Consider the following 13,984-nt stretch of genomic DNA (forward strand, 5'->3'; position numbering starts at 1 on the left):
TCTCTCTCTTCCCCCCCGTCGCTCTCTCTCTTCCCCCCCGTCGCTCTCTCTCTTCACCCCAGTCGCTGACTCTCTTCCCCCCAGTCGCTCTCTCTCTTCTCCCCAGTCGCTCTCTCTCTTCCCCCCGGTCGCTCTCTCTCTTCCCCCCAGTCGCTCTCTCTCTTCCCCCCATTCGCTCTCTCTCTTCCCCCCAGTCGCTCTCTCTCTTCCCCCCAGTCGCTCTCCCTCTTCCCCCCAGTCGCTCTCTCTCTTCCCCCCAGTCGCTCTCTCTCTTCCCCCAGTCGCTCTCTCTCTTCCCCCCAGTCGCTCTCTCTCTTCCCCCCAGTCGCTCTCTCACTTCCCCCCATTCGCTCTCTCTCTTCCCCCCAGTCGCTCTCTCTCTTCCCACAGTCGCTCTCTCTCTTCCCCCCAGTCGCTATCTCTCTTCCCCCAGTAGCTCTCTCTCTTCCCCCAGTCGCTCTCTCTCTTCCCCCCAGTCGCGCTCTCTCTTCCCCCCAGTCGCTCGCGCTCTCTCTTCCCCCCAGTCGCTCGCGCTCTCTCTTCCCCCCAGTCGCTCGCGCTCTCTCTTCCCCCCGTCGCTCGCTCTCTCTCTTCCCCCCCCGTCGCTCGCTCTCTCTCTTCCCCCAGTCTCTCGCGCTCTCTCTTCCCCCCAGTCTCTCGTGCCCTCTCTTCCCCCCAGTCTCTCGCGCTCTCTCTTCCCCCCGTCGCTCGCGCTCTCTCTTCCACCAGTCTCTCGCTCTCTCTCTTCCCCCCAGTCTCTCGCTCTCTCTCTTCCCCCAGTCTCTCGCTCTCTCTCTTCCCCCCAGTCTCTCGCTCTCTCTCTTCCCCCCAGTCGCTCGCTCTCTTCCCCCCAGTCGCTCGCTCTCTTCCCCCCAGTCGCTTTCTCTCTTCCCCCCTGTCGCTCTCTCTCTTCCCCCCAGTCGCTCTCTCTCTTCCCCCCAATCGTTCTCTCTCTTCCCCCCAGTCGCGCTCTCTCTCCCCCCAGTCGCTCGCGCTCTCTCTTCCCCCCAGTCGCTCGCGCTCTCTCTTCCCCCCAGTCGCTCGCGCTCTCTCTTCCCCCCCGTCGCTCTCTCTCTCTCTTCCCCCCGTCGCTCGCTCTCTCTCTTCCCCCAGTCTCTCGCGCTCTCTCTTCCCCCCAGTCTCTCGCGCTCTCTCTTCCCCCAGTCTCTCACTCTCTCTCTTCCCCCAGTCTCTCGCTCTCTCTCTTCCCCCTAGTCTCTCGCTCTCTCTCTTCCCCCAGTCTCTCGCTCTCTTTCTTCCCCCGTCTCTTGCTCTCTCTCTTCCCCCCAGTCGCTCTCTCTCTTCCCCCCAGTCGCTCTCTCTCTTCCCCCCAGTCGCTCTCTCTCTTCCCCCCAGTCGCTCTCTCTCTTCCCCCCAGTCGCTCTCTCTCTTCCCCCCAGTCGCTCTCTCTGTTCCCCCCAGTCGCTCTCTCTCTTCCCCCAGTCGCTCTCTCTCTTCCCCCAGTCGCTCTCTCTCTTCCCCCCAGTCGCTCTCTCTTTTCCCCCCAGTCGCTCTCTCTCTTCCCCCGAGTCGCTCTCTCTCTTCCCCCAGTCGCTCCCGCTCTTCCCCCCAGTCGCTCTATCTCTTCCCCCCCGTCGCTCTCTCTCTTCCCCCCGTTGCTCTCTCTCTTCCCCCCAGTCGCTCTCTCTCTTCCCCCCAGTCGCTCTCTCTCTTCCCCCAGTCGCTCTCTCTCTTCCCCCCAGTCGCTCTCTCTCTTCCCCCAGTCGCTCTCTCTCTTCCCCCCAGTCGCTGTCTCTCTTCCCCCCAGTCACTCTCTCTCTTCCCCGCAGTCGCTCTCTCTCTTCCCCCCAGTCGCTCTCTCTCTTCCTCCCAGTCACTCTCTCTCTTCCCCCAGTCTCTCACGCTCTCTCTTCCCCCCAGTCTCTCGCGCTCTCTCTTCCCCCAGTCTCTCGCTCTCTCTCTTCCCCCAGTCTCTCGCTCTCTCTCTTCCCCCCAGTCTCTCGCTCTCTCTCTTCCCCCAGTCTCCCGCTCTCTTTCTTCCCCCCAGCCTCTTGCTCTCTCTCTTCCCCCCAGTCGCTCTCTCTCTTCCCCCCAGTCGCTCTCTCTCTTCCCCCCAGTCGCTCTCTCTCTTCCCCCCAGTCGCTCTCTCTCTTCCCCCCAGTCGCGCTCTCTCTCCACCCAGTCGCTCGCGCTCTCTCTTCCCCCCAGTCGCTCGCGCTCTCTCTTCCCCCCAGTCGCTCTCTCTCTTCCCCCCAGTCGCTCTCTCTCTTCCCCCCAGTCGCTCTCTCTCTTCCCCCCTGTCGCTCTCTCTCTTCCCCCCAGTCGCTCTCTCTCTTCCCCCATGTCGCTCTCTCTCTTCCCCCCAGTCGCTCTCTCTCTTACCCCCAGTCGCTCTCTCTCTTCCCCCCAGTCGCTCTCTCTCTTCCCCCCAGTCGCTCACTCTCTTCCCCCCGTCGCTCTCTCTCTTCCCCCCGTCGCTCTCTCTCTTCCCCCAGTCGCTCTCTCTCTTCCCCCCAGTCGCTCTCTCTCTTCCCCCCAGTCGCTCTCTCTCTTCCCCCCAGTCGCTCTCTCTCTTCCCCCCAGTCGCTCTCTCTCTTCCCCCCAGTCGCTCTCTCTCTTCCCCCCAGTCGCTCTCTCTCTTCCCCCCATTCGCTCTCTCTCTTCCCCCCATTCGCTCTCTCTCTTCCCCCCAGTCGCTCTCTCTCTTCCCCCCAGTCGCTCTCTCTCTTCCCCCCAGTCGCTCTCTCTCTTCCCCCCAGTCGTTCTCTCTCTTCCCCCCAGTCGCTCTCTCTCTTCCCCCCAGTCACTCTCTCTCTTCCCCCCAGTCGCTCTCTCTCTTCCCCCCATTCGCTCTCTCTCTTCACCCCAGTCGCTCTCTCTCTTCCCCCAGTCGCTCTCTCTCTTCCCCCAATCGCTCTCTGTCTTCCCCCAGTCGCTCTCTCTCTTCACCCAGTAGCTCTCTCTCTTCCCCCAGTCGCTCTCTCTCTTCCCCCCAGTCGCGCTCTCTCTTCCCCCCAGTCGCTCGCGCTCTCTCTTCCCCCCAGTCGCTCGCGCTCTCTCTTCCCCCAGTCGCTCGCGCTCTCTCTTCCCCCCCGTCGCTCGCTCTCTCTCTTCCCCCCCGTCGCTCGCTCTCTATCTTCCCCCTGTCTCTCGCGCTCTCTCTTCCCCCCAGTCTCTCGCGCTCTCCCTTCCCCCAGTCGCTCGCGCTCTCTCTTCCACCAGTCTCTCGCACTCTCTCTTCCCCCCAGTCTCTCGCTCTCTCTCTTCCCCCAGTCTCTCGCTCTCTCTCTTCCCCCCAGTCTCTCGCTCTCTCTCTTCCCCCCAGTCGCTCGCTCTCTTCCCCCCAGTCGCTCGCTCTCTTCCCCCCAGTCGCTCGCTCTCTTCCCCCCAGTCACTCTCTCTCTTCCCCCAAGTCGCTCTCTCTCTTCCCCGCAGTCGCTCTCTCTCTTCCCCCCAGTCGCTCTCTCTCTGCCCCCCAGTCGCTCTCTCTCTTCCCCCCAGTCGCGCTCTCTCTCCCCCCAGTCGCTCGCGCTCTCTCTTCCCCCCAGTCGCTCGCACTCGCTCTTCCCCCCATCGCTCGCTCTCTCTCTTCCCCCAGTCTCTCGTGCTCTCTCTTCCCCCCAGTCTCTCGCGCTCTCTATTCCCCCAGTCTCTCGCTCTCTCTTTTCCCAGTCTCTCGCTCTCTCTCTTCCCCCCAGTCTCTCGCTCTCTCTCTCTTCCCCCAGTCTCTCGTTTTTTTCTACCCCCCAATCTCTTGCTCTCTCTTCCCCCCAGTCGCTCTCGTCTCTTCCCCCCAGTCGCTCTCTCTCTTCCCCCCAGTCGCTCTCTCTCTTCCCCCCAGTCGCGCTCTCTCTCCCCCCAGTCGCTCGCGCTCTCTCTTCCCCCCAGTCGCTCGCGCTCGCTCTTCCCCCATCGCTCGCTCTCTCTCTTCCCCCAGTCTCTCGTGCTCTCTCTTCCCCCCAGTCTCTCGCGCTCTCTATTCCCCCAGTCTCTCGCGCTCTCTATTCCCCCAGTCTCTCGCTCTCTCTCTTCCCCCAGTCTCTCGCTCTCTCTCTTCCCCCCAGTCTCTCGCTCTCTCTCTCTTCCCCCAGTCTCTCGTTTTTTTCTACCCCCCAATCTCTTGCTCTCTCTTCCCCCCAGTCGCCCTCTCTCTTCCCCCCAGTCGCCCTCTCTCTTCCCCCCAGTCGCCCTCTCTCTTCCCCCCAGCCGCCCTCTCTCTTCCCCCCAGTCGCCCTCTCTCTTCCCCCCAGTCGCCCTCTCTCTTCCCCCCAGTCGCCCTCTCTCTTCCCCCCAGTCGCTCTCTCTCTTCCCCCCAGTCGCTCTCTCTCTTCCCCCCAGTCGCTCTCTCTCTTCCCCCCAGTCGCTCTCTCTCTTCCCCCAGTCGCTCTCTCTCTTGCCCCCAGTCGCTCTCTCTCTTGCCCCCAGTCGCTCTCTCTCTTCCCCCCAGTCGCTCTCTCTCTTCCCCCCAGTCGCTCTCTCTCTGCCCCCCAGTCCCTCTATCTCTTCCCCCAGTCGCTCTGTCTCTTCCCACCGTCGCTCTCTCTCTTCCCCCAGTCGCTCTCTCTTCCCCCGTCGCTCTCTCTCTTCCCCCAGTCGCTCTCTCTCTTCCCCCAGTCGCTCTCTCTCTTCCCCCAGTTGCTCTCTCTCTTCCCCCAGTCGCTCCCTCTCTTCCCCCCAGTCGCGCTCTCTCTCCCCCCAGTCGCTCGCGCTCTCTCTCCCCCCAGTCGCTCGCGCTCTCTCTTCCCCCCAGTTGCTCGCGCTCTCTCTTCCCCCCAGTCGCTCGCGCTCTCTCTTCCCCCAGTCGCTCGCGCTCTCTCTTCCCCCCAGTCGCTCGCTCTCTCTCTTCCCCCCGTTGCTCGCTCTCTCTCTTCCCCCAGTCTCTCGCGCTCTCTCTTCCCCCCAGTCTCTCGCGCTCTCTCTTCCCCCAGTCTCTCACTCTCTCTCTTCCCCCAGTCTCTCGCTCTCTCTCTTCCCCAGTCTCTCGCTCTCTCTCTTACCCCCAGTCTCTCGCTCTCTCTCTTCCCCCCAGTCTCTCGCTCTCTCTCTTCCCCCCAGTCTCTCGCTCTCTCTCTTCCCCCAGTCTCTCGCTCTCTCTCTTCCCCCCAGTCTCTCGCTCTCTCTCTTCCCCCAGTCTCTCGCTCACACTCTGCCCCCCAGTCTCTCACTCTCTCTCTTCCCCCCAGTCTCTCGCTCACTCTCTGCCCCCCAGTCTCTCGCTCTCTCTCTTCCCCCCAGTCTCTCGCTCTCTCTCTTCCCCCCAGTCTCTCGCTCTCTCTCTTCCCCCCAGTCTCTCGCTCTCTCTCTTCCCCCCAGTCTCTCGCTCTCTCTCTTTCCCCCAGTCTCTCGCTCTCTCTCTTCCCCCCAGTCTCTCGCTCTCTCCCCTTCCAACAACAACATGCCTTCATAAAAGCCTCGGCACCGCCGGGCACCCCCAGCTAGTATCTTATATATATATAATTGCTCTTCTGTCTGTCTGTCCGTCCTCTATACACTTAAAAGTTATCGAGCTACCTACACGTGTGTTGCATCAAAAGAAAGCTTACGATTCCGAAACGGTCATAAGCGTAATTACTTTTCCGTCAGACAAAAATTGTGCCGACGGTATCCAAAAAACATTCAAAATTCCGCTCGTTAAATGGGAAAAATTCTGCTCATTAGCATTGAGTGACGTGAAGGTTGACCAATCATACAGTCGAGCTTCCTGACAGTTGAACAACGGTTGACCAATCGCTGCATCACGGGGGCGGGTTCATTGCATGTGCAGGCGGGCCATCCTACAGTTGAGTGTTGAGTGACTTGACCATTGACCAGTCCTACAGTTCAGTGACCTGATGGTTGACCAATTGGTGCTTGTGTAGGCGGGCCTTATCATTCTGAACCGAGGTGAGTGTCAGCCATCTTGATTCATAAGTTTTTTTTCCCACTTTCTGTATGTGTGGAGGGGATTTTATCCACCACAAATTTGGTACTTAGGAGCCCAACTAACTCATTATATAATTTGTGTGTAATAAATGAGTCCATTACATCTGTTTCATTTCTCCAGGTCTGCTGTCTGCAGGCCTCAGGCCTTGAAGCCTGGGACTCTCCTTGCCAGCCACACCCGAGCTACGCACCTCCACACAGGGCCCACAGAGTGCAGGCAGAGGGAAGCGAGTAGGTTAGCGGGGGGGGCGGGCCTCGGGAGCGGAGGGGGAGGGGGAGGGGTTAGTGTGAAGGGGGAGCAGAGAGGGTTAACCCGGCAGCCGGGCTCGGCCAGTTGCAATCGGCCATCTCAAGCGCTCAGGCCCAGGCCCGGTCCCGGAGATCGGGAGGGCGGAGAGGGCAGGAGGGTTACCCCGGCAACCGGGCCTGGCCAGCCGCAATTGGCCATCTCAAGCCGCCTCGGGCCTGGCCTCGGGAGGGGGGCGGGGCTCGGGAGGAAAGGGCTCGAGAGGGGAGGGGGAGGGGATAGCGGGAAGGGGGAGTGGAGAGGGTTAACCCGGCAACCGGGCTCGGCCAGACGCAATCGGTCGTCTCAAGCCGCTCAGGCCCAGGCCCGGTTCTGGAGATCGGGAGGGCGGAGAGGGGAGGAGGATTACCCCGGCAACCGGGCCTGGCCAGCCACAATCGGCCATCTCAAGCCGCCTCAGGCCCGGCCTCGGGAGGGGGGCGGGGCTCGGGAGGGGCGTGGGGCGGGGCTCGGGAGGGGGAGGAGGGTTACCCCGGCAACCCGGCCAGGCCACCCACAATCGGCCGTCTCAAGTCGCCTCAGGCCCGGCCTCGGGAGGGGTGGGGCAGGGCTCGGGGAGGGGGTGTGGGGCTTGGGGAGTGGGGGGGGCGGGGCATGGGAGGAGGGGGGCGGGGCTTCGGGGAGGGGGGCTGGGCTCGGGGGGGGCGGGGCTTGGGAGGGGGCAGGGCTCGGGGGACGGGGCGGGGCTCGGGAGTGCGGGGCACGGGGGGGCAGGGCTCGGGAGAGCAGGAGCGGCCACTTGCCCGCTATCTCTCCTTCCCTCTGTCTCTCTCCCCTCCCCCTCCCTCCCCCTCTCTCCTCCCTCCCCCCCTCCTCCCCCCCCCTCTTCCCCTCCCCCTCTTCCCCTCCACCCCTCCCCTTTCCCTCCCCCTCCCCATTCCCCCCTCCCTCCCCATTCCCCCCTCCCTCCCCCCCACCCCTCCCCCCTCCCCCCACCTCCCCCACCCCTCCCCCCCTACCCCTCTCCCCTCCCCACCCCTCCCCCCTCCCCCCTTCCAACAACAACATGCCCTCAAAAATCCCTCAGCACTGCCGGGCACTTCAGCTAGTATATACATGTGTGTGTGTGTACATACATCTTCTATCTATCTATCTATCTATCTATATCTATATATTTTTTTACATATAAAACGGTACTTTGCATTTTTGTCTGTCCGGCTATACAATCAAATGTTATAGAGCGTACCTACACGTGTGTTATACCGAAGAAAGCTTATGATTATCCAAACCTCATAAGCGTATTTACTTTTTGCTCAGACAAAAATTCTTCAGGCAGTATACAAAAACCCTTCAAAATTCCACTCATTATCCACTCATTAGCATTGAGTGACGTGAAGGTTGACCAATCCTGTCACGTGATGATTGACCAATCCTACAGTTCAGTCACCTGATCGTTGACCAATCGGTGCGTGTGTGGGCGGGACTAATCATTCTCAGCTCAGGGATCTGCCAGACATTACACACCAGCTGGGCCTGAAGCTAAAAATATGGTAATCCAGGTCACCTTCACGTGATGATTGACCAATCCTACAGTTCAGTCACCTGATCATTGACCAATCCGTGCGTGTGTGGGCGGGACTAATCATTCTCAGCTCAGGGATCTGCCAGCGATTACAAACCAGCCGGGCCTGAAGCTAAAATGTGGTAATCCAGGTCAGTATCTTTTAAAAAAAAATAAGATTTACCAAAAATGTTTTATAAGTACTTTAACTTTCATCTTTGAAGGTATTAAAAGCTAGAAATGTTTAGGTTAAAAAACAGTGGAAAATACCCCAGGCCCCAGAGCCTAGGCTTCTCCAGCTGCCGACAGCCCAAATCCAGTCCCAGGCTCCCAGCCCAGACATCGACCAGGCCAAAAAAGCCCTGGCAACGCGGGCCCCCCTAGCAAGTATATATATACATACACATATATACATGAATTGATTCTGTGACTGGGCGCTTTCTGTGGGGAGCGGTGCTCACAGAAAGTGCAGGGGGAAGTCTTGGGGCCCCCAGCCTGTGATTTCCGTGCATTAATTTAACCTGCGCGCTCTCCGAGCACCAGTTCTCACTACAAGTGTCCACTTGTGGAATTATTCCCATCCATTTAAAAGGTCATTTTGAAGGCTAATGCATTCGGTATAATCTTGGGCCTCAAGATTTCCCCAGATGGTGGTTTCCAATCTCACAATGCCATTGTGGGGAAATACTGAGTGTAAATAATTTCACCACTGTTAACCGTTCATTCATCTCATTGCTGTCTGTTGCGTATTGCTGACATAAAATAGCTACTACATTTGCTTTCATAGCAGCCGGGGGTTGGGGAGGGGGAGGGGGGAGGGGGGCGGGGGAGAACTCAGCTCCCATCAGATGCGAGTGTTCGGCTGAATGTCAACCCAGTATTCAGAAACTGGACTCTTTCCTGCTCGCCAGGACACATTATCTTCCCGGCTTCTAACTCTTTCCTTTGCCAGCTCAAACTCGTGTCCTTCCCTTGCCAATCTGCTCCACAGACACGACTTCACCATCCTTGGAATGAGAAGCACAATGGGAGATTCACTGGTAATATATTAACTTGCAACGGCACACACATCTGTAAGCTGTTTAATAAGATATGGATAAATTGATATTATCTAAAATCTGAAGGTGGATTTCGCTCGACTACTGTTTTGATCATAAATAATTTAGAACAATGTCATTTTATTTAACATTAGATCTAACCAAAATAAACTGCTGTTTTAGGCATCATATAGATGATGCTTATACTTTACCAAAAATAAAGTTTGAAATTTAATAAGGTGTTGGATAAGGTAGTGAGGCTTTCCTTTAGTAATATTTGTGTTTTCCCCTCCTTACAGACCATTTGAAAACTGCAGCAGTACTCAGCTTAAGCCTTACCATGAAAGCTGTATCGATGACCATTGTGAAACCAATTCCACAGAACTTGACTGCAGCAACGTAAAAGCTGCTGCTGACAGCTGTAGAGAAAATGCATGTGTTGACTGGAGATCTTCTGTAGACGGATGTGGTAAGGACTCTAAGTCTAGGAAACAGTCAAATCTTACTTTATTATAAATTTCATGTTGATATTCTATATCGATTTGCATTATAATTTAATAAAAACCTATAATCCAATTTAAAATATGCAGAGGCATAGGGGTTGATTTTAATCCTGCATGGGATTTGGGTTGGGTGTGGGGTGATGGAGCAAGTTCCTGGCCCAGATTTCCGGCCCAGGGTATTTTAACTCCTGGGCCTGACCAGCACACAGCCGCCAATCAGCCTGAGACAGGCGGAAAGCTACAACTGGCCGGCAGGTGGGAGAACTTCGGGCGGACAGAGGACACAGGCTTGGAGCAAAGGAAAGCATGGGGACAAGCAGGTAAGTCGCAGAGAGGCGGTTTCAGGATGAACTCTTGGGAGTGAGGGGTGAGGGTGGAGTCCAGGGCGGGGGAGCCCGCGGGGGAGCACTCCTGCCCCTTCTGGCCCAATAAAGGAAAGATTTCAACTTTCCTTGGAGAGCCTCTTCCTCCTTCTGATAACTGCTTCAGCCTGGCCGGAAAGTTGTGGCGACTTCCCCACTCAGGCACGACTTAAACTTCAATCAGGGTCCCATTGACGTGTTGGGAGCCCAATTAGCATAAATGTATGAGGCTGCGGCCTGCTTCCAGTGAGAGCCTCAGCTACTGAACTGTACTGAGCAGTTAACATGGTGGCCAGCAGGATTCCACTAGGAATGGGGTGGAAAGGCTGAATGCTCCATTTTAAAGGCCACACTCCCACCCAACGCTCAGTTGCTGCTGGGTGTGTTGGGATAAAATTCACACCATCATTTTGACATCCTCCATTCGGAATCCTCCCACCCATCCAACCTTCTCTGTTCCAATGAAAAAAGACCCAATTTTTAAACCTTTTTCATAACCTTCCATTCCTTCTATCAGCCAAGTGAATCTTTATTGTAACCTTTCCTTTCCTATAATGGGTGACCAGAACTACATGCAATACTCAACTGTAAGCTAACCAATGTCTTGTACAAATTCAACATCACATCATTGTGTCAACTCAGCTCCAAGGTTTTGGGTTGAAGGCCCACTCCAGGACTTGTGTACTTAATCTAGGGTGAGACTTCAATGCAGCACTGCAGGAATGCTACATTTTTGGAGTTGTAGGCTTTCAGATGAGGTGTTAAACTGAGGCCCCGTCTGCCTGTTCAGGTGGAGATTTTGGGGGAGAAATTCGGTTGGTTAGCGCTTCCTGTTAGTGCTCGGCAGGGGCGCTAATGAAGTACAGCTGGGGCGAGGTGAATCCAGCACCGCACACCAAATCCATTCAATGCTTAGTGCCGCCGCTAACAGTTAGCGCCTGGGGCTTTAGCGCCATGCAGATTGTGACGTCAGTGAGCGTGCAACGCTCACTCAGTGCCCGATCTGCCAAATTGATTATCGCCCCCTGCCTTAGCGTCTCGCTCTGACAATGACAGGAAGAGGAGGCATGAAGCAGGCGGATGGCGGGTCCAGGGGCGCTATTTAAAAGGATGAGTCGCAGCTGTCAGGTTGGTGCTGTTTCACTGCTTCCTTTTCCATTTACGTTGTGGAAAAGTTTACTTCAGTCATTTAGAGGTTCTTTAGTATCAGGAGTGTTGTGGCTACTAAAAATTTGTTACATTTATTCTAACAAAATTTCAAAGTGTTACACATTATTACCTTAATGGGGGCTGTACTGGCAGTCGACCTCGCCCTCCAGGATCTACTGCAGAGGGAGCACAGGCAACGAGAAAGATTGCAAGATGTGACCAGAGGGAGGAGGAGGCCATCGGGGCTCTCAACAGGAGGCCTTACCCTTCGAGGGTATTCCGAGAGCACTTTTCCTACCTCCAATTAAGTGAGGAGCAGTGTATCAGAAGGCTCCGCTTCAGCAAGGATGTGGTCACCGAACTCTGCCACCTCCTGCAACCAGACCTTGATCAGGTCAACCATGGCTCTCTCAGTGGCACCGTCACCCTCAATTTCTTCACCAGCAGTTCCTTCCAGTCTGCAATAGGAGATATAGCGAACATCCCACAGTTCGCCATCCATTGCTGCATCCAGGAGGTCACAGAGGCTCTCTACAGTAGGAGAAGGGACTACATTTCCTTTCCTATCACTAGAGAGAAGTAGGACGAATGTGCATGTGGCTTTGCCAGGATAGCAAGCTTCCCCATGGTGCAGGGCCTCATTGACTGCACCCAAGCGGCTTTGTGGGCACCGCATAGCAATCCTGAGACCTTCCATAATAACAAAGGCTTCCACTCACTTAATGTGCAGTTGGTGTGTGGCCACAGACAGTGAATCCTCAATATGAATGCCCGCTATCCTGGCAGTAGCCACAATAACTTCATCCTACGCCAGACTGGTGTGCCAGCACTCTTCCAGCCGTCACATCAAGATCGCGGCTGGCTGGTCGGAGACAAGGGCAAACCGCCCTCCACCTGGCTAATGATTCCCCTCTGCAACCCCAGCTCTCCTGCTCAGCACTCATATAATGAGAGCCATGCTGCCACCAGGAACATCATCGAGCACACCATCAGAGTGCTCAAGTAATGGTTCCACTGCCTTAACCGCTCGGGACGAGCCCTCCGGTACTCGCCGGAGCAGGTGTCCCATTTCGCCATAGTCTGCTGCATGCTCCACAATCTGGCCATCATGAGGGCCCAGCCCTTTCCACCAGGGATTGTGGGACCACCTCAGGAGGAGGGAGAGGAGGAGCGAGGGAGGAAGCAGCCATCAATCGGCCTTCTGGAAGGGCGGTCCGTGACCGCCTCATCAGACTGCGATTCCAATAAGTTAAACCCCAGATCCCCGTTGCTCACCACATCCCCATCATTCCATCCCTGTCACAGACCATATCACAGCGCAAAGCTGAAATGAGAGACACCACAAAATCATCCAAAGCTAATTAAGAAATTAATCAATAATCAGTGAACACATATTTGCAACAAGAATATTAACTATTAGCCCTTGTGCAATCCCTTAGTGCCCCTTGTTACAGTGCCTTTGCCTACTCTAGTGCTCCTATGAAGTTTTGGCCCAGTGGCTGCAGCAGGGCAGGTGGAAGGCTGCTGAGTGTCCGTGCGGGAGACTTCAGATGGTCTTGCAGGACACCCTCGACCAGCCGTGGGCCTGGAAGGCCCGGCTGTAGACTGCACCACCTCAGCATAGGCGACAGCAGTCTGGTCTGGCTGGTTGACAGGCAGCAACAAGGGCAATGGCGGAGTGCCAGTGGTGGGAGCAGGAATGCTGTCATCCTGAGAGAGGACAGCAGGTTCCTTATCCACTGGCCCACTGGCACTCCCCCGGGGCAGCACCTCAGCATCACTACCAATCTGCTGGAGCACAGATTGCTGGCCTGCTGCGACACCATGAAAGCCCCGGTGGATGGTGGTCGACCCAGCCACAATGGCAGCAGTCAGAGCTTGTGTGGCATCAAGCTGAGCCTGCATGAGAGCAGTCTGAGAATGGATGGCACCAAGCATAGACTGCATTACAGCACTAAGACGCTGTGTTGCTTCTGCCTGTGCTGCAATGGAAGCTGCGACATCGCCCATCACACGCAGCATGAGGTCTAGGCCACCACGGTCTCTCTGGGAGTCCACCATCCTTTGCAGACTGCGAATGATGGGCCCCATGGTGTGCGCGGCCCTGGTGCATCACCCTGTGCAGATCCCGCTACTATACTAGCCTCTAAAGAATGCGTAGTGCCAGTATCTGCACTGGTGCCTGTGGGTGAGACATGCAGTGATGCGGTGTGTTCTTCGTCCTCCTCTTCCCCCGCCTCGATCTCTATTGTAGCCTCAGGGACAGGCTGCTCAGCTACTTGCTCCTTATCTGAAAGCATAAATACAGAAGAGTCAGCTTAAGGTGAGGGGAGAGGGCCATGGAAGGGAGAAATGCATGCATACAGCACGATTAGCTGGAAAGTGGGAAAGGCTTGTGGGGTGCGGGAGAAGTGGAATGTGAGAAGGAGGAGTAGGGATGAACATACCGTTGTTGTCCCCAAGGGGGTCAACGTTGCTGGTGGGCACGGCGCTTACCACCTGGCACCCGATGATTTTCAGCATTCTTACCCAACCACTTTCTGAGCTGGAGGAGTCAGGTTGTCCCCTGCCTGTGCGCTCCTGCTCCCTCCTGTTGTGAGCGACCTTGGCCTGCAAGAGAAGGTATGTGAGTGAGTGTGGAGCAATGTGTTTGGGAGATGTACCTGCCATAGTTGAATAGCTGTCATTGTGTGCAATGTGTGAGATGTGGGTGTGAGTGTTAGTAGGTGGAGATTGTTGGGGGGTGAGTGCTGGGGGTGTAGTGTTTTGGGCAGTGTGTGCAGACTGAGGATCAGATGATGGTATGTAGCATTTGTTGAAGCATTAACTCACCCTGACCACCCGAGTGAGCTCGTTAAATTTCTTCCTGCACTGTGTGTGGGTCCTGGGGACCACAGTGTTGCCCGAGACCTGCTGGGCTACCTCCCTCCACATGGTGTGGAAGACTTGCGGCGAGGGCCTCCTGCCACTTGCCGGGTACAGAACCGCCCTCCGTCTCTCCACAGCGAAGACCAGTGCCTCCAATGCCTGGTCGCAGAATCTGCGAGCTCTCTCTCTGGGCCGTTGGTCTGCCATAATGACAACTCCTTCAGTGGTCCGGTTCCTTCTCCTTGGCCTTCTGATGCTTGATGACAGCTGCAGAAGTGGCAATGCTGAGAATGAGGTTCTGCTGCATGGTTGAAGCTTCCCTTTAAGAACTGGGAAGAGCCTGTGGCAATGCTGACTAGCGATTAGACTGCACC

At 56.5% G+C, this 13,984-nt stretch overlaps 1 protein-coding gene across 1 annotated transcript in view; it reads left to right on the forward strand.

The window, feature by feature from the left end:
* LOC147105634 (uncharacterized) overlaps positions 1-13,984 on the forward strand; it is a 163,904-nt gene that overhangs the window by 124,772 nt on the left and 25,148 nt on the right. Inside the window, exon 37 of the mRNA XM_086010181.1 lies at positions 9,028-9,197. Within this exon, the coding sequence (XP_085866307.1) occupies positions 9,028-9,197 (170 nt within the window). The remainder of the gene's footprint in view (positions 1-9,027; positions 9,198-13,984) is intronic.

Source organism: Somniosus microcephalus, chromosome 17 (genome assembly GCF_052327205.1).
Source record: "Somniosus microcephalus isolate GS21.2 chromosome 17, FLI_Smic_1.0, whole genome shotgun sequence".
Lineage (NCBI taxonomy): Eukaryota > Metazoa > Chordata > Chondrichthyes > Squaliformes > Somniosidae > Somniosus > Somniosus microcephalus.